Source organism: Myodes glareolus, chromosome X (genome assembly GCF_982192425.1).
Source record: "Myodes glareolus chromosome X, mMyoGla1.1, whole genome shotgun sequence".
NCBI lineage: Eukaryota > Metazoa > Chordata > Mammalia > Rodentia > Cricetidae > Myodes > Myodes glareolus.
The window spans coordinates 131,404,053-131,424,638 of NC_142053.1; the positions used below are offsets into that span (position 1 = coordinate 131,404,053).

The 20,586-nt window shown below is 41.9% G+C and overlaps 1 protein-coding gene across 3 annotated transcripts in view; it reads right to left on the reverse strand.

Moving 5' to 3' along the window:
• Window positions 1–821: 821 nt before the first annotated feature.
• Clcn5 (Cl-/H+ antiporter 5) overlaps window positions 822–20,586 on the reverse strand; it is a 163,073-nt gene continuing 143,308 nt past the window's right edge. For all 3 annotated transcript variants that reach the window (XM_048461309.3, XM_048461308.3, XM_048461310.3), the window contains 8 exons: window positions 20,091–20,213; window positions 18,703–18,909; window positions 14,261–14,341; window positions 13,490–14,032; window positions 10,954–11,140; window positions 9,221–9,619; window positions 8,864–9,080; window positions 822–6,865 (listed from right to left, as the gene is read on the reverse strand). In XM_048461309.3, the coding sequence (XP_048317266.1) occupies window positions 6,775–6,865; window positions 8,864–9,080; window positions 9,221–9,619; window positions 10,954–11,140; window positions 13,490–14,032; window positions 14,261–14,341; window positions 18,703–18,909; window positions 20,091–20,213 (1,848 nt within the window). In that variant the 3' untranslated portion in view covers window positions 822–6,774. The remainder of the gene's footprint in view (window positions 6,866–8,863; window positions 9,081–9,220; window positions 9,620–10,953; window positions 11,141–13,489; window positions 14,033–14,260; window positions 14,342–18,702; window positions 18,910–20,090; window positions 20,214–20,586) is intronic.

Below are 20,586 nucleotides of genomic sequence, written 5' to 3' on the forward strand. Positions count from 1 at the left end.
AAGTATTATCAATGTACAAGACAATAGTATGTAAGCTGCCAGAATAAATGGGCTATCCAGGGATCTGCAGTGCCTCATAAACATCAGGTACTCATTTGTCTCCTTATAGTAAAAATCAGGGGCAGGAGAGATGGCTCAGCAGTTAAGAGCACCGAAAGCTCTTCCAGAGGACCCAGGTTCAATTTCCAGCACCTTCATAGCAGCTAACAACTGTCTGTAACTCCAAAATCTGACGCCCTCACACAGACATACATATAAGCAAAACAACAATGTATGTAAAATAAAAATAAATAAATTCTACTTGAAAAATCGGTACTGAGGCTGGGGATACAACTCAATAGTAGAAATTTTGCTAAGAGTATGGAAGGCCTTTGACTCCATCCCCAGAACTGGGGGCAGGAGAGTATACCCCTGAATCTATAACTGTTAATAATTGGTATTTCACAAACATTTTAAAAGAAGTGAGCCCAATAGTGGTGGTTTTCGGCTGCTTTTAAATTTTTTAGACTTATTTTATGAATACTTTGCCTGCATGTATGTATATGCATCGTGTGTACACCTAGAGTCTGTGGAAGCCAGAAGAAATCATCAGATTCCCTGGAGCTGGAGTTACAGATGGCTGTGTGCCACCATGTGGGTGCTGGGAATTGAACCTGCGTTCGCTGCAAAAGCAACAAGTGCTCTTAAACACTGAGCCGTCTCTCCAGCCCCACAGTTGTTTTTTAACCATTCCATAAACCCCACACCCTGTCCTCATGTTTTCTTTGGCAATAAAAAAAATAACACTCAAAAAGTTCAGGGTCTTTAAAAACATATGCAAATCAAGTTGAATAAGGCTGTGCTTTATTACATGCATAATTACAAATCTGTGCTAAGTGAAAATGTATAAAGCAATGGCAACCTAGGTTTAAGCCACACAGAGAAAGGGCTGGACAATCCCATTAACCTTTCTGCTAATGTCCATTCCATTGCCTTGAACATGATTGTTTCCATTTCTTACAATTTGCATAGCACTTACTTATCAAAGTGCTTTCCATTCATTGTCTCAGTTTATCCTCACAACAACCCTGTGAGGTAGGTAGGGCAATTTACACTATCCCCATTTTGCAGATGGGAACACTGAGGCACAGAGCGGTTAAGATCTTGAGGCTAGTTAGTAGAAGCATAGGGAATACAAACCAGGTCACCTAACTCCCCAATCCATGTTTTCCTTTTAACACTCTGTCACTACACATGACCAGGGAGCAGAACAAAGTGAGCAGTAAGCCACAGCTTTGGATCAGGCTGTGTCTATAAGCAGGTGAGGCTAAAGCTACAAAAGCATGGCTGAAGGGTTGGCAACACTCTCATAAATGACTGATCTGAACTGCTCAGCACCAAGCTTCCTGTGGAAACTCGGGCTTTATTAGCTTTGGTTGAAGCTCATTTCTGGATGCCAAGCTACTAGAGATATCTATGCATTAGCTTCAGCTGAACTTTGACCAACTCTTAGGAATTAAAATGTCCAGTCAGACAGATTTTCTTTGGCTACTGCGACTGAAGCCAGCCCAACAAATGAGCTTCCTACAGGGAAATTTCCACGGTGCCCATGGGCTGGATCCTGGCCCTTCTGGTCCTCCTGGCTTCAATGGCTCACCCAATAGCTGGTATATTTCCCATGGCCAGAAATGAATGGGCAGAGGTATAAACAGGAGGCTGGCCTTGGTCAAATATAGAAGAGTCATCATCATGACATTATAGTCACCCTTTGGTGACATGACCAAGAAGCTGTCAGGCCCAATTCCTTTCTGACCTGTACCTGGATAGCAGCATAGCTTCAAAAGACAATTTTAGAGAATAAAATATTAAACATATAATTTTACCTTGAATGAAATACAATGTAATCATCACACAGTCACAAAAGACCAAATATATAGTAAAAAACCAAAGTAAATACTTATATAAAAAGCTGAGTACTAAAAAGGCAGGACAATGGAGAAGCAAGAAAAGTGAAAGGCAAGAAAGTGAATGGAGGGAAAAGAATCATATATTCTGAGGTACCCCCTCTACTCGACAGCAAATCTGAACACTCCCGCTTTGATTAAAAAAGAAATAAAACCACCAGAGGTCCTGCCTTCTTCCCCACTTCACTAAATGACGTTTTTCTCACTAAATCCTAAACTACCCCAAATCCCAGCACATTTGGACTAATACATAATACAGTTAAAGCCCTCGCCACTCCCAGTAAGTCTTGCTGGCTTTGGCCCCCTACTGTGGAGTGAGCAAACTGCCAATGGCCTCATCCAGAGGAGTTTCTGTTCTTTATTCTCGGGATGAAATTCTCCCTACCCACCAAAGTCCATATTCAAACAACATGCTCATAAAAATGGGGAGAGATTTGAACTTAAGATATGCATGGTAGGGGGAGCAAAAGAAGCGAGGCAGAGACAAACTGTGTTTCTGCCTTCTATGTACCATCATAGTTTCTCCTCAGAAAGGCCAAACTTTAGTCAGGGCTTTCGCTTGACAAGTGTGCACACACAGGCCAAAGACCCTTTGGTAGCAACTTAGAGGTAGGAATTTTTGACTGTAAGGTTGGGCTGGGCAACCTGATAGGCCCCATGCAAAAAGAAAAAGAAAGAAGGAAGGAGGGAGGGAAGGAAGAAAGAAAGAAACAAACAAAGAAAGAAAACACATCACATCCCTCTTGGAGGATTTGGCAAAAATCATATTAACATCATGGAAAAACTCCTTTTGTTCCCTTCCTCTCTTCATAACTTTGCCCAGCTGCAGATGCTTAGGAATGAGAATGTGGCCAGCATATGTATAGGGAGTAGCTTAAAGTTTCTAATACACATTTTTCCAAGAACCTCTCTCCTTAGAACAAATGGCTGGAACTGAAAACCAAAGCCCAGCAATTGCTCAACCGTGCTGTGCCCACTCATATCCAACCTTACACAGCTTCTGAGCTGCAATGGGAGAAAACAGCTTATTTTCAATAGAGAAGAGAGACACAGTAGGGAGGCTTAAAACAAAAATGGTAGGACCTTTGTCCTCTAGACCCTCAGACAGTATGCTCCTCCTTCAGTCAATGTCTTATGCTGACCCTCCCCACAAAACTAGACTGTCCTGAAGCCCAATGGTGCTTTGAGGCTCTAGCTTGGGAATCCTGGACTTGAGGATGATTTGCCTTTCTCTCCCTTTGAGGCACATAATTAAGCTTTTCCTGCCCACCTTATGCCAAGATGCACGGACACTGGGACATGGGATGGCTTTCTTCATACCAGCTGGCACCACACACACACTTTGGTAAGCAGGTCTGCCATCATTCTCAATGCCTCCCCCACCCCCTAAAGGAACCCAGACAATCTGAGCGGTGGTTGCAAAGATTAACATCTTAGAACAGTGAAGACGAGCCCACACATTTAGTGACTGAGCCTGTCAGAAAGGCCCCTGCTCTTCCTGCAAAGAGTTCAGAGTTAGACTTTAGTGCCAAAACAATTGGCCTGCTTTACAGTTAAGCCAGCAAATTAACTGTCTGCTCTGCCAGCTGGCCAATTCAAAGTACTATCAACTCCAACTAATCCACCAGAGGTGCTGTTCTGTGGACCACAGCAGCTCCATGATGCAGCTGGGCTGCACCAGGACACTGGGGCCAGAGAGGGGAGGGTGTAGCAATGTGGTTGCTTCTAACCAAATTTAAGTAGACATGATCTTTAACAGCTATTATTTCACATTGCCAGTCCCGCTTGTTCTCTCTAACTGAACTCACTACACTCTCTCTCTAACTACATTCAGTTCTTTTCATTGAAGGTGTGCAGATAAAAAAAAATAGCAGTTAGACTTTTACAGATCCATGAATTCCCTTCATGGCTAGATTTCCTTCAGGCCTATTTCCTTGGAAAATTCACACTCTTGAGGCATTTATTGGTGTTCTTCTGTAAACGCTTTCCTTATATCAGGCTATTTTCTTTTCCAGTACCAAAATAAACTTGTCTCAATTCCTTTTAAAATCTTAAATGATCCAGTATTTTACCATTGAGGTATGTAGTCATTTGAGGCCACTATCAGACTTTCCTATATTGGCTTTGTTTTTTTTTTCCATTTTCATTTTTGTTTTGTTTTTAGGATTATTTAATTGGTGAAATGGAATGACAATGACAGGAAGAACTCCCTTTACCTCCAGAGAAGAACCACTGTGTGTCCAGGTGCCAGGCTAGCAATCTTGTAGAGTACTCCAGTAAGAACGAGCCAACCGTTGAGCTAAACCCTAGGATTGGACAGACAATGGACACCACCCCCTACAGCGATCTCTAGCATACAAGCTGCAAGGATTCCTGAGAAACTGAGGTTAATGAATGGTATTTCTAAGGAGTGAGGTATTAAAGGGATATTGTTGATTATCTGGAGGGCCTACTGGTGCTTAGCATCTAGACAATATCATTCGCACAGTGTTATCTGATTTCTTAGATTTAGTCTCTGAAGTAGCACCTTAACACTGGCTCGTCTGTGTATAAGGAAGAAAAAAACTAGAAGGCAAACAAGATACAATCCATGTCACCACTGCTCTATGAGACATGACCAAACATTTCCTTGCCATCAAAGACCAGAAATAATGTTTCTTGCTTTGCAAACTTCAGTGAGGAAAAATCACTAATGAAATAGGTACTGACTGAACCTGAACTACACAGACAAGAATTCTGGTCTCCACGTAATACACCAGGCAGAGTCTCATCTGATACAAAGAATATGGTGGCATAGAAGGCATAAGACAGAAAGTCACAGAGCCATGATTATGATACCATGTACCCCTTCTCATTAAAATGCCAGAACAATATATTTAAAAGGAGAAACTCTGGTGGCTACCTTGATATAGTCAAGATAAAAATCAAAATACGCTTTGACTACTCAGCCCTGGATAATACAGGCATTTCTGATCTGGGAACGATAAGAATTGGGGATTTAAAAAAAAGTCCTTGACTTGGGGATCAACAACTTTTAAAATGAGGTACACTGAGTTGCTTGGGAGGGGTGGGTTACACACAGGAATGTGCCAAGTGCTGCTGATTCTGAGCTAGAGGGACAGTAGGAGGTATTAGGGACAGACTTGTAACATGAACAAGGCTGAACTCTTCCCCAACAGCGTGGCCTCATTGCCATGGGCAGCTGAGACTGAAACGGAGGCAGCAGCAATGGGGCCGCACGGCAAACAAAAAAGTGATCCCTCTAGTGTAAGTGCTGCGAGACCACCGGGCCTTGGCTTACGATTTAACTAGCCCTACTTGTTAATTTTTGTCATTATTAGGAATGATTCGCTAAGCATACTGCTCCATCCTAAAGAGGATTTGGTGCTGAGAAGAAAGGCGAACAGAATGGAGGGAGAGTAATTGCACATGGAGAAAACAATAGAAAATGAAAGAGTGGTTGGAATGCTGGCGGTGGCTCTTTAATTCCACCAGGTGCTTCTACAATGTGTTTTTTTTTTAAACTGCCGCGGCTGTGGTAGGAAATTGAGACAGGCACCTTGTTAACTGGGTACAAGCACCTTAGGTGTCATCAGGCCTCATCCATCCACCTAGGTTCCAGGACGGCTCTGCAGCTTGCTCAGATCTCTAAGGACGGTACCTCAAGGTAGCTGCAGTTGCCGATCTTGTTCCAGTTCCACCAATCCATGAAGGATCTCGAGCCTACACTATGCTCCCAGGAACAACGGCCTGTTCTGCATATTCCACACTGGGGCGAACACAGGTGTCCAGTTATGTCAGTACTGGTGGTCTTTTCAAAGGAATGCATCGGGATGCTGCTGCAGCCCCGAATCTTCCCTGCTTTAGCAGTGTTCAGCCTAGACTCAGTTCCATATACTGTTCCTACTTATTCCAGAAGCCTAAAACGCCATCATCCATGAAGGTGGCAACTGGGTAAGAGATGTGCTTAGAACTTCACAAAAATGTGAAATTCCCACTCACCAACTTTGCTCAGAACTTTAGCTTCATTTCAAGAAAACCGGAAGTAATAATTCCTAGCTACTAACAAATTCCTAACAAAGTCCTTGTCTACTAGCTGGCGTTGCCATTTGGAAAATTAGCCTTTATGCAGCCAAGGAGAAAGCTCTGTAACTTAACTTTGTGTACTTCAAAAGATCAGGACGAGCAGGCTCTAAAGGCCAACCCCCCTACTTCACTTGGAGGAGATTAACCAGAGCAGCACTGTCTTTTAATGAAAAGGTAAACGTAACAAACTAATAACGCTAAATACTGTAACAGGAATAAGAATTTAACTGAATCTTCACAGTCTAAAAAATGCCATTGCTAGTTCCTTCTGGCTTTCCTTTCTGTAGCTTGAAAGGCAAAGCCCCTTAGTTCCCACTTCATCTTCCACCAATGACAATTAAGAGTCCCCCCCAACACATGATTTTTTCATGAGTTTCCTGCAGGCTATATGTCAGAATTGTTGGAATTTTTCTTGCATAGTTTTCAGTGATTGCATATTGGCTAACAATTAATTTTAAATTAAAAAAATATTTTAAAGAACAAACATAATTAAACCATAGCAATCTTGTTTACTCTTTCATGAACCCTTCCTAATGCAGTATCCCATAAGCCTAACTGTATTTTCTCCTAGAGAGATTAATTCCCAGAAATTATGTAGTGCAACTGGTTAACTTGTAGGAAACAGACAACACACTAATATGACTTCACCATCCAAATATGGGAAATGTGTTTTGGGTACCCAGTTAATAAAATATATCCATGGTCCGCAATGTCCTTGTTTTATATCCAAAACAACTCCGGGATTCTAGTTGAAGAGAATGGAATCAGGATCTTGGTTTGCCATCTGTGCTATATGCTTTAACACATCCTTTTTGGTAATGATTCCAAGTAAGCGCCTGAAAGAAAAACACACAGAACAAAACCAAAATAAATGTACAGTGAAAATAGTGTTCTTAACTAAAAGTGATGCTTGTCCTCCCTAATCCTTCTCAACTTTGCCTTCAGCACTATCTGCACTTGGAGAATGATGAGCTAACAGTAAGATGCATATATATTGCCGACAAATGGAGCAATGCATACATCCCTAAATGCATAACACATTCCCACATCTCCCCTGATTTCAACATTCCTCTTCAAACCTATGTATCTCATCTACTTACTGCAGTCCAGCTCCAATGCTCCACCCTCCCCCACAGCCCTGGTCCTATGAACCGGTTGCGACTCTGCCCTGCTGCCAGTGACGGCATGCTCTGTGCAGGCTCTCCCATAGTCCTTATTTGTCTCACTTTTGCCCTATGCTGACTTCTGTGTTCCTGACTTCCCTAGAACCATACTCACTACTCAAGGACACAGAAAGCTTTATTCAGCTTCCTGTCTCCCCAGAATCTCATGGAATAATTTCTTACATGAGTTAGGGTTTCCGGAAATGCTGAACACACACCTCCCTATTAAAGAAAGTCTACATACTACTAACTTAGCTCTTGAATGTTATTTATAGTGCCACTTCCAAATTTAGAAGCGGGAAGAGTCCTTATAGAGTTGTTAGGTTAACATAGAGTGTTAAAAACAAGAAAAGCCTCCAACCTTCTCCTTAGCCTACACTCATTCCCAATAACAACAACAGGGCTTCTTTACTGGACAAGATATATTCCAGGAAGGGAAGAGCCTTGGGCTTGGAGGTTCAAAGACTTGTGATTTATAGCCACCTACCATCTATGGAAACAGGGGCCTTTGTGTAAGGCAGACCGCACTGAAAACTGGATACTTGTGCTTTGTCCTCAAATAACAAGGGGATTATAGGTGTCAAGTACAATAGTCTTCCTTTCTTTTGGAGACAGGAGTCTCATGTAGACCAGGGTGACCTAAACTCACTCCATAGCTGAGGCTGGCCTTCAACAACTGATTCTCCTGCTTCTACTACCCAAGTGCTGGGGTTGCGGCTCCATGCTACCACGCGGGTCAGCAGCCTTCTGTAACCACGGCTTGGGTAACTCAAGGGCAACTGAAGTCTAGAACAATACAGTAAGAGACTTTAAAAGCAGGAGGAACTTCACAGTCACAAACGTTTATGACTGTGTTATTATAATTGTTCTACTTCATGTCTATTGTTTTTACTCTCTGGCTGCATCTGACTTACAAACTAAGCTTCCTCATGGGTATGTGAAGTTACAGTAACAAACACAGTACACGTGAAGCTCACTACTAGCCACAGTTTTGGGCTTCCAGTGGGGATCTTAGAAGGTATGTCCAAGGGCTGGAAACACCACTGCACATCTCCGACACCATTCCAATTTCAGCGATGCCTGTGCAGAGCACAGCTCCGTTCTTGGTAGATGAGAAACTGAGTTACTGATAATGGACAACGAATAGTTTTCACCTAGATATGAGATTCTCCTATGTATGCTATGAATATGTTTTATTACCATTGGTTAATAAAGAAGCTGCCTCAGCCTATAGCAGGGCAGAATATAGCCAGGCTGGAAGAAATAGAGAGAGAAAAGGTAGCTGGAGTCAGGAGATGCCATGTAGCCACTGAAGGAAACAGATGGCCCAGAACCTTACCAGTAAACCATGAATCTCATGGTAAAATACAAAATAATAAGAATGAATTAATTTAAGATGTAAGAGTTAGTTAATAAGAAGCCTGAGCTAATAGGCCGAGCCATGTTTAATTAATACAGTTTCTGTGTGATTATTTCAGGTCTGGGCAGCAGGGAACTAAGAAGCAGCCTCCTCCAACAGCACCTCTCAAACAAGGCCCTTTAATCATGTCTACCTTCTTCTTGGAGCTGCAATAAAGGCCTAAAAGTGTTTCTTTAAATTTTGGTTCTCCTCTTTCTCTCTCTATTCAGTTTCTTCCACCATCCTAACTGCCCTTCTTCAAGGGGGCTCACCCATTGTGTGTCACCAGGCACTGGCGCAGTCCCAGCTTGCGGAAGATATCCACAACGATCTCCATTGGCGTAAGGTCTGTCACAGTGAAGGGGCTGAGATCCAGGATGTTCCGAAGCTTCAGGGTAGGAGGAGTGTATGGCGGCATTGGAGGTGAGTGCTCAGTGAAATAAATGATGGAAGTGCTCACAACCCCATCCTGTTTCTTCCGAGCATTTTCTATGCAAAGGGAAGGAAATGAAAAACTGAAAGACAAAGAGCTAACTCTATTCTGTCCCTTAACCAAGCCCACCTCCCTTTGTCTCTCCGATTTCATGCACACTTGAGAAGTTCCTTTATTCCTTTTCTGAAATCCTTACCAATTGAAATAATGAGATCTCTTCGAAGAACAAAGCCTACAAGTCTTTGTGACTCCCGGGAGACTACCACCGGGAAGCCGCTGTAAGTGGTTTCGCTGATGATGGTCTCCACATCCTCCACAGTCATACTGTCCTGAGTAAGGACAGTCAGCAAGGGGTCATTTCTCCGGGGCTTCATCACATCCATCGCCAGAGTCTTATGAGCGAATTCTTCTTTGGCTTCGAGAAAGGGATATCCATTGAGACGAATGTGGGCATCATAAATGCCCTCTCGCCCGAGAGCATCTGCTACCCACTTGCTTGTCATGGCTGCAGCCATCAGAGGCACAATATACTCCAGGCCACCAGTCAGTTCAAACATTATGACAACAAGAGAAACAGTCATCCTAGTCACCCCACCTGCAAAGAAAAAAGACACGGGAATCAAAGCGGAGAAGTCAGGAGAATTGCACGCCTGCTGTGGGGTCTCACTGGGAAATGCACTAGAACACAGTTTCAGCAACAATTGTGCAGACTCCAGATTGCATTAAAGTGAGACTGTACAGGAGACATGGCTTAAATTTCTCAAAATAACAAATCAGAAACAGCATTCTAGTTGTTAAAAACTTACTTTTCTCCTAACCGTAGATGCAATATACATACATTCATTACAGAAAATTTTCAAGTTTTTTTCTGATAGAAAACATTTATTTTTACATATGTGAGCTCATATTATGGTTAGTTTCTTATCATACTTTTCTCCTATTATTTGTTTGGAATATTTGGTATTATTACCAATTTAAAATTAAATTGACAAAAAATTTAAAGGGTTGGGACAGCAAGATGGTTACTTGTTGCCAAGTCTGATGAACTAAGTCTGATCATCCAGAACTCCATTGGTGAAAGGAGAGCCGTGAATCTGGCAAGTTTTCCTCTGACCTTCACACACAAGCCGTGGCATAGGCTTCTCCTCTCCCGCCACAAAAGAAATGTAAGAAAGAAGTTTTAAATGTAACATTGAAAGATGCTAAGCGTAACAGAGGCTTTGTGGCCCAGGCCTGTAATTCTAGTTATGGTGTAATTCTATGGTGGCGGCAAGAGGATCACAAGTGCAGGAAGAACTTGGTGAGATATGATCTTAAAATAAAAAGGGAAACAAAGAATTGCAGTATCGCTCAGTGGTATGTATACACCACCGGACTGTAGTGCAGAGCTTGCCTAGCGAGTAGCATGCCTTGGCTTCAATCCCGAGCATCATGTATTTGCACACACAAATATGTTAACATAACCACATCATGTTTAAGGGCTGTATAATGTAATATATGGATGGAACACAATTTATTTCATGATTTCCTTAATGCTCAAATTTAGGTTGGGCTGCTTTTCAGATGAGGTCTTATTATGTACATTAGGCAGGCCCGAAACTTGAGATTCTCCCTGCTTAGCCTCCCAAGGGCTGATTACAAGCACGTGCTACCACGCCTGCCTAATTTTTGTTCCTATAAATAATACTGTGATGCACATTTTTATGCAGCTAGTTATGGTCAGATTTCTGATGACTTCCCCTATGTGAGAGATTAGAATTACCTTTCTTAAAATGTCTGGGAGATAGACATTTTATCCAACATTAACCAACAAAAAATGGATAATCATGGAAAAAAACCCCACTCTACAGTTCACTGCATTCTTTATTACTGTTCATTTTACGTCACTGGCAGGGTGACTTCTTTGAAGTCAATGCAAATGTTACTTACCTAAACAGGCTGCAGCCCCAACCATAGCATAAAGGCCAGGTGTGATGCAATCGGCTCCCTGACTACACCAGCTATTGAAGATGCCCCAGTCATGGTGGTAATAAGCCAGTTGCTCCATTCCTACTCCTAAAAGACGGCCTGCTATAGCACCAACAGCCATGCTGGGGATAAAGAGACCAGAAGGGATCTGCAAAGAGAAAGAAGAGGTGTTTAGTGTGGACTGATGTGGTTCCTGGCAGATGGGAGGGCTAGAGGACTGACCCTCTGCGAAGCGAACAGGCCAACGACAGTTTAACTATGCACTATGCTACCAAGTGGCTGCAAAGATCTGTGTAACACTACAGGGACTAGAGGTTCTCTGGGACGTGCAGGCAAGGATGACTTCGAAGAAGCTTACCCTGATTCGGGGGTCCATCAGGCAAGAGCCTGAACTCTCCAGACCAACACAAAACTGGAGGCAGAAATTAGGCCTTTCCCAAAGAAAAAGGAAAATAGATGGAATTTCTTATATACGCAGACATTTCCCCCAATTCTGAAATTTTATCAGTAACAATCTACCCTTTGTTGACTACTGTGTTTTATGTTGGATGACCTACATATAAGATTTTTTATAGATGTTCAATAATAACCCCAGAAATTAGACCTTATTATTCCCAAATGATAGACCCCCAAGGTTCAGAGAGGTTAAGTCATTTGCCTAAAGTCAAGAGTTAGTGAATATTAGTGCCAGGACTTAAATAAAGTGTTCATAATGACACTTATATATTGCATCCTAACTCATCATTCAAATAAAAAAGATGGCAGAAGTAGTTTCCATGTACCTTATAACAACACAACAGAAAATTAAATAAAAATTTTAAAGGAGATACTGGCTATATCTGCATACTTAACCAAAAAAGGGAATATTCATCTACCTTCCTGCCTTGTTTCTTGACTTCTAGGAACTAATAATATGAAAGAAAGGAAATTATAGTAGACAGAATCAGAACAGCTTATGGCTCTTCAATACTATTTGACATTGAAATGCAAGGAAGCTGGTGTTCTGTGCATCTAAAGATTCCCTTCAAATACAACAATGAAACAACAATGTTGAAATGAACCCCAGAAGCACCCAGAAACTTTTCAGGGTCTCCATCTTATCCCTGACTCAAATGTCTTTCCATGGAGAACAGGAACAATTGGTATGAGGGTGCTGAAGAGAAGAAAACCTAGGGTGGAGGAAACCAATGCTTTAACCAATTCTCTGGTTCTGTTTCGTCTAAAACTTGGAGATTGTAACAGATATTAAAGGTAAAGAGTGACACCCTTTTAAGTAAGAAACAATGATTGTACATATTTATTGAGTACAGCGTGATATTAGGATATATGCACACAATATGTAATGGCAAATCAGGATAATTACCATATCTATCACTGAACACTTTGTCTTAGGAACATCCGGAATCCTCTTTTGAAATACACAATAAATTATTGGTATTGTTGCTTTACTTTGATATCGAGAGAAGTAGACTTAATCCTCAGATAATTCTACTCTCTAAGTGTATGAAATCAATTTCTGTAGCTTCTTTCTTTATGTAACAATGTGCTTGGATTATTTTTATACATATTGTGGTGTGTGTGTGTGTGTGTGTGTGTGTGTGTGTGTGTGTGTGTGTGTAATGTGTGGAGGCCAGAAGACAACTTTCAGGAGTTAGTTCTTGCCTTTTACCATGTAGGCTCTAGGAAACGAATTCAAATCTACAGGCTGGGTGGCATGCACTGCTATCTTCAGAGCCATCTCACTGGTCTGTGCTATATGTTTTTGATAGTTGAAATATTTTAATCTTAACCTGTGAAGTGGATTCTACTTGTTACCAAGTGAGCAGGAATACTAACTGTAAAACCATCATTTAGCTGTGTGTTGGGTTGAACTCTATGAAGTTGTCAAACACTAAAATGTTTTTAAGATGGTAGAACATTGGTAACCTTATGGAGTTCAGGCTAAAATGGTGCTTCTTTAATTACTCTAAAATGTACCCTATAAGGCATTAGTTCTCAACCTTCCTAATACTGTGATCCTTTAATACATTTCCTCATGTTATGGTGACCACTCCACAAATCATAAAGTTATTTTTGTTGCTAGTTCAAACTGTAATTTTGCTACAGTTCTGAATTGTAATGTAAATATCTAACATGTACCGTCCAAGGGGAGGCGAACGACAGGTTGAGAAGCACTGCTGTAAGGACTACCTGTGCACTGTACTATTAAATGCTCTAGCAGAAAATTCTCACTCTCCTTTTTGTGGGGGAAAATGCTTGTACACAGAAAAAGAGACAATGTTTCTTTTACAAACTCATTACTGAGGCTTGCATTTGACTAAATACAGGTATCAGCAATTAGACACAGAGTTATCATTGTCCACCAAGTCATGAAAACACTGGGGGGCAAAAAGGTTTCTGAGGAAAGCTGTTGAGATTGTTGGCTACTTTGATTTTGCCTGCCAAAGGCCACATTCACACAGCACATTCACACAGAAGTCACCAAAGGGTTCCTCACCTTCATGCCAAAGGTGAATATGGTAATGACTATTTTCAGGATGAGCGTCAAAGCCAGCTGCCACATGGCACTGTAGACTCCCGCACCAGCAGGTCTGTCAGGCAGCTCACCGCCTTTGCTTGTGTTGAAATGGTTCTCATAATCACAGAGCTTGGAGGAGTCCAGAAGGCCACAGTCATTGAATAGCTCAGAAATGAGCTCACTTGTGCTCATCCGGGTATATTCATTAGGGAAAGCCAAGACGGCAGTGATGGCTGTCACAATGAGTACCTCGACGACAGGATACTTGCCCAGTTGTGTGGTTTTACGCTTCCGACACCAGGCAATGTTTGTGCGGATAAATAGAGCTCCCCAAAGGCCACCAAATATGCCTAGCACAATGAATGGCACAAGCTCAAAAAGATGCCATGGGGTGTGAAACTCCACATAAAATAGAACTAAGCGGCTGTTTCCAAATGGATTGATGGACCGGAGTGTAAATGCTGCCACGAGGGCAGCAAAGAATGAACGCCATAGTGTTTTGAGGGGAAAATAGTAGCTGACCTGCAAGACAGAAGGTGAGACACAAACTTAGTCAGGATGCAAAAATCGTTTCCAATCAAATGCTGGGGCTGCTGACATTGTACTCAAGGATAAAAACTTGCCAGAAATTTCTGGTTACATGCTGAAGGATCACATTGGGCAGATACTCAGGAATTGCAACATAAATAAATACTGGTCATGATTTCTAATACAAAGGCATATACATGCTTTACAAACAGAAGTCATTACCTCTTCCAGACTGAACAATACTCCACCAATAGGTGCCCCAAAGGCTACAGATACACCAGCAGCCGCCGCAGCTGATAAGACCTACAATCCAAAATGCAAAATCAGCAATAAAATAATATGGTTTTCTTATATTCAACCACATTTTTAAAGTCATGTTCATAGTCACCAAGGATTTAAAATAATAATAAAAACCTTACATGGCTGACCACTTTCACACAAGCAACACAAAATAGACTCTGCGGGTTATAATGAAGTGCGTGTGCATGTGTGTGTGTGCTTGTAACAACAATAATCGAAGAAAAAGGATACCATTGATTTGAGAAGGAATGAGTGGATCATATAGGAGAAGTTGGAGGGAGGAATGGAAAGGGAAGAAATGGTGTAATTATATTTTAATTAAAAATCTTAAAAATAAGTTTTACATGTTCTATATCATAAAAAGTGCAGTACAATTTCTATTTACTTGGAGAGCAAACACTGTATGCTAGATGTTGAATGCATACATGGTTCATATGCTTGAACAAAAAAAGAGACTTTACTTTGTGATTGAAACATCTTTTTAATTCTAAATTGCGCCCTGACTGGCAGCCTTCCTGGTGCAGCAACTGAACTTGAGTTTGGAAACCCGGATACAGTTCTTTGCAGTGAGTGTTTCACCTGCATACAGTTTTGTTTCTTTTATTTTTTGAAATTATAGTTATAATCATTTCTTCCTTCTATTTCCTTTCTCCAAACATATTCTTCTTTGCTCTTCTTCAAAATTATGGCTTCTTTTTTCACTGATCCTTATTATATGTATATGCATATATATTCCTAAGTATAACCTGTTCAGTCTATATAATGTTACTTGCATGCATGTTTTCAGAGCTGCCTATTTGGTATCGTGTGATCAGCTGGTGTGCTCTTCCCTGGGGAAGATTATTTCTCCCACTCTCGGCATTCCTGGTTTGCATGTAGTTCTTTGTGTAGGGTTGAGGTCTCATGGGCTTTCCACTTAGCACATGTTAGGAAACATTTTAATGAGATATTATGGAAAGCTCTAGTGACATAAAAATGAAGTTACAGTTTAGAACTGCCTACACCTTGTAGCCTATTTCAGTCCCAATGGTCTATAGCAATACAAATAGAGAAACAACTAGATTTTTTTGTTTGTTTGTTTGAGACAGGGTTTCTCTGTATAGCAGCCCTGCCTGTCCTAGAACTAGCTCTTGTAGATCAGGCTGGCCACGAACTCACAGAGATCCACCTGCCTCTGCCTCCCGAGTGCTGGGATTAAAGGCGTGCGCCACCACTGTGCGCCACCACTGCCCAGCGACAACTAGATTTTTCAAGGCCAGAAGACAGGTGGTAAGGAAAGACCAGAAAATTAAGCACCACAAGGAAAGAGGGGGAGTGAACAAGAGGTGTTAGAAGGGATTGTCTTGTACATGGAAGTGGAGGCAGAGCACACGCTAGTGCAGAGAGCACACGCTAGTGCAGAGAGCACACGCTAGTGCAGAGAGCACACACAGTGCAGAGAGCACACGCTAGTGCAGAGAGCACACACAGTGCAGAGAGCACATGCTAGTGCAGAGAGCACACACAGTGCAGAGAGCACACGCTAGTGCACAGAGCACACACAGTGCAGAGAGCACACACAGTGCAGAGAGCACACGCTAGTGCAGAGAGCACACACTAGTGCAGAGAGCACACACTAGTGCAGAGAGCACACACAGTGCAGAGAGCACACACAGTGCAGAGAGCACATGCTAGTGCAGAGAGCACACGCTAGTGGCAAACAGACTAGAACTCAGAGAAACTCGCCATTTCCTTGTGTACTAGTAGCTGCGGAAAGAGATGGTTTAGAGGCATATAGGAAAATAAAATTGAACAAAAGAAAAAAATTTAAAGAAGAAAATATGTCTTGGCAAAATAAGCAGGCAGGTTTCTTCAGGACTGGTAGACCATCCGGGGAAATTAAGGGGTGGGGGAAGGAGAGAAGTCTCTGGTGTTCACCTTGAGAATTTAGAAAAGTCAGAGGCCAAGGGCTGTCACTTGAGAAGGACAGGGAAGCCAAAATCCAACCCATAAAAGGGGATTCCTCTAGGTATGGTTAGGATGAAGGTGAAGGGGAAACTTGGGTTTCATATTGGAGAAGGGAATCTCTGCATCCCTATCCAACTCAGCTCTATTCATTTCACCATCTGCTCACTGTGATAAGGCCACTGGTCACAAGCATGTGGGGCCACTGAGAGCGACGAGAAGGGAACTGAGCCCCAGTACGACAGAACAAACACTGGGATATCTAAGTTAGAGAAAACAGACTGAAGATCCCAATGGTTATAAGATGTGAGGTGATAAATGTCTGGCAAGTTCAGACAAACATTTCAGCTTTGACAAGGAATCTAGTTTCAAACTCAACTCCATCCATGTGGAGGCAGCAACAACCAACACTTACTTATCCTTGACCTTCAGAATGGCTTTCTTTTCAACTAGTTCACTTGCTACACTTTATCCCTGCTAAACAGCTTCTCTGGTTGAGCACAGCTTCTGTATCCTGCTCCGGCATGACAATCAACTCGCCCGTCACTCTCCTTCCTGATGGCCCATTTAATGCTCATTAATTTCAATACTTAAAACCTCAGCATTTTCAGTTTCCAGAGCCTCTACTTAATCTTTTTGCTGCCACTGGATTCCAGTTTTACAAGAGGTCCTTTTTAATGAACAATCCAGGCCTTGACCTATTCTGTCTGTGACTTTTAGGCATTTCAAAGAATATAAAACAAGAACAATTGCTTTCTTAGGTTCTTTATTATAGTAAGATAAAAGTAACCAATGACTTGGGACAATTTTTAAAAAATATTCTTCCTCCTCAGTGAATAAGGGAGTTAGGGAGAGGGAACAGGAGGAGAGGTGGGAGGGGAAACTAGTCAGTATGTAAAATAAATGAAAAAATTTAATTAAAAAATTTTAAAAATTTAAGTTAAAAAATTAAAAAGAAAAAATATTCTTCTTCCTCAAAATAGTATGCACTAACAACGGGATGAATTTAGCACAAGCATAGTGTGGCAGTTTGAAAGAAAATGGCCCCTAAAGGGAATGGCACTATGAGGAGGGATAGCTTTGTTGGAGGAAGTGTGCCACTGTGGAGGTGGACTTTGAGGTCTCCTTTGCTCAAGCTTCACTCAGTGGGACACTTTACTTCCTGTTGCCTGCAAGATGTAGAGCTCTCGGCTACCTCTCTAGCACCATGTCTGCCTACGTGTTGTTATGTCCCACCATGACGATAATGGACTAAACCTCTGAACTGCAAATGAGCCACACCAATTAAATGTCATCATCAGAGTTTCCGTGGTCATGGTGTCTCTTCACAGCAATAGAAACCCTACCTAAAACATGCAGTGATGCTACAGTGCAAACACTGTAAATGGGTTGAAGCAAGAGGCAGGCAGAGAGAGCTATAAGACTGGGAGGAACTAGTTCAAATGTGGCATTTAATAGTGAGAAAAGATGAACAATCTGTCATTTGAAATGCACTGCTTATATTTATTCTTCCACAGCAAGTCCCACAAAGTCTATTATTTTCTCTAACTTCTTTGTAAGAAGTAGCACATAAAAATATAATACAAATTCAAGTCCCCACTTCTCCTTTCCTACTGCCTTATTCCCCCACCAAACATAAGAGCATGCTTTTCACAGTTTAGAATAAAATTATTTCCAGATATTTTTGAGTTTTGTGTGTTCAACTTCATATATGCAGGTATGCAAGTGTGAGCATAGATGCTTGTATGTGTAAGTGAGGTCAGAAGTCAACCTCAAGTGTTGTTCCTCAGGCACTGTCCACTTTGTTTTTGAAATAGTGTCTCTCATTGACTGGTCCCAGCCAAGCAGACAAGGCTGGCTGGTCAATGAGACCCAAAGATGTGCCTGTCTCTCCCCAGCACTGGGATTATAAAGATGCACCACTTTTAAAAAATGGGTTCTTGGGGATCAAATGTTTGCAAGTTAAGTACTCTATTGACTGAACCAGTGTAGCAGCCCTAGACATATTCTTCATAAGTGCATAGACATACATTTTAAAAAAATAACTCATTAGCCAATAAACAGTAGTCGCAAACTAGCTGTAGTGTTCTGTTGCCAGCAGTTCATGTCAAGATATTTAGGGTCATCTCATTCTTTTAAATGGTTGCTCAGTTTTCTATGATATAAACAGAATATATTTTTAAAAATCAAGTCCTATTTGATGGATATTTTGCTAACTTCAGACTTTTACAAGGTTAATAAGTTTATGTTGGCTATCCGTAGACACCTGTGCATATACACATGCTAGGATGGCCATAAGACAGACTCCTAGAACTGAACTTGCTGAATCCACAAGGGTGAAACCCCCAAGTTCTCCCCACTAAGACTGCAGTATTTCTGCTCACAAGTAAAAATAAGCTTTCAAGCTCACGTGTCATTACCTCTCTGCGCTTGGCTTCATTCTTCCTGTATTTGTTGAAGCAGTGGCACAGGATGTTCCCACAGCAGCAAGCCACGTGCACTAGGGGGCCCTCTTTGCCCAGGCTCAAGCCAGATGACACTGCCAGCACCAACGTGATAGTTTTGATGACGAGGGTCCACTTACCCAAATAGCCCCTAATAATGAAACCACTCAGGATAGTTTTTATCTGTAGGCCAAACACAGAAAGATTGAATACAGACTAAGTAATTAATTACAAACAGCTAAAATTTATACCCCCTTACAAGAACTATATTACCCCTCAACCAGTCTTTCTCTCTCTCTCTCTCTCTCTCTCTCTCTCACACACACACACACACACACACATACACACACTTGTCTCAAGAGGGATCTCAGTATAGGAGACACCTAGGAAAGTCAGAAGCATTCTGGGAACTGCCACAGATTTTAGGGGAGAAAAGGGCTGTGTAGCAGCTGCAAAGAGTCTCCTGTAAGGATGAGAGTGTGTGGATGGAGAAGTCTACTGTAAGGATGAGAGTATGTGGATGGAGAAGTCTACTGTAAGGATGAGAGTATGTGGATGGAGAAGTCTACTGTAAGGATGAGAGTATGTGGATGGAGAAGTCTACTGTAAGGATGAGCGTGTGTGGATGGAGAAGTCTACTGTAAGGATGAGAGTATGTGGATGGAGAAGTCTACTGTAAGGATGAGCGTGTGTGGATGGAGAAGTCTACTGTAAGGATGAGCGTGTGTGGATGGAGAAGTCTACTGTAAGGATGAGCGTGTGTGGATGGAGAAGTCTACTGTAAGGATGAGCGTGTGTGGATGGAGAAGTCTACTGTAAGGATGAGCGTGTGTGGATGGAGAAGTCTACTGTAAGGATGAGCGTGTGTGGATGGAGAAGTCTACTGTAAGGATGAGCGTGTGTGGATGGAGAAGTCTACTGTAAGGATGAGCGTGTGTGGATGGAGAAGCAGGAGCAGCTGAGGGACTAGCTAGTTAGAAAATGTTCTGAGAATAAGACCAGTGTTCAAGAAAGAGTCTGAAAGAGTAGGTACAGCCTGGAGTGTTTGCCAAAGAACACTGTGACTTAATAGTCACAGGTAATAGTCCTAAGTAATCTTAGGAGTAAGGCCATCTTGATAACCTAAAATTGTAGTTGCCCGACTAAAACAATTTAAGCCCCAAATAGGTAGGAAAGAGGTTTGGGCTACCATCTCCCCCCTTTTAGACCAAATCCTGTGACCAATGCTGAGAGGAGACTTAAAGGAAAATCTGGATGGAGCTTAGATGCCCTCTGGCTCTGACCCTGATTGTTAGCCACCAAGATATAGTATATGCAGGAATACCCAGAAAATTTTGGCAAAAAATGGTTCATATTATACTCACCTCAGGGATTCCAGAGCCACAGGCATAAGGTGCAAACGCTTTGACAAGAGATACAGCAAGGAAAGCAAACAGGAGAGCCCAGAGGACGTACATGAAATAATTGACTATGTAGGCAAAGGCTCCCTGGAACACAACAAAAAGACAGATGATGTTTTAGTGGAGACAGCTGGGTGTGGAAGGCAGCTCTGTTCAGTGACATTTTGCCAGGAGAGTAGGCTGGGAAGAAAAAGAACAACAGTAAATTGTGTAAATATCTCTTCTCAGGCCATTCATGAGAGACAGCACAAAAACACCATTAGGCACCCTTGGTGCTCAAATCATATGCCTTGCTGCAATCAGAGGAAATTCGCGAAGGATTCTAACAGTCAAGATGCTGGAAAGGAAAATGGAAAACCTTCAAACATGATTTGCGTTTGTCTTTGAGACGACATCTTACTATGTAGCTATGGCTGGCCTAGAACTTGCTGTGTAAGCCAGGCTAGCTTCAGGCTCACAG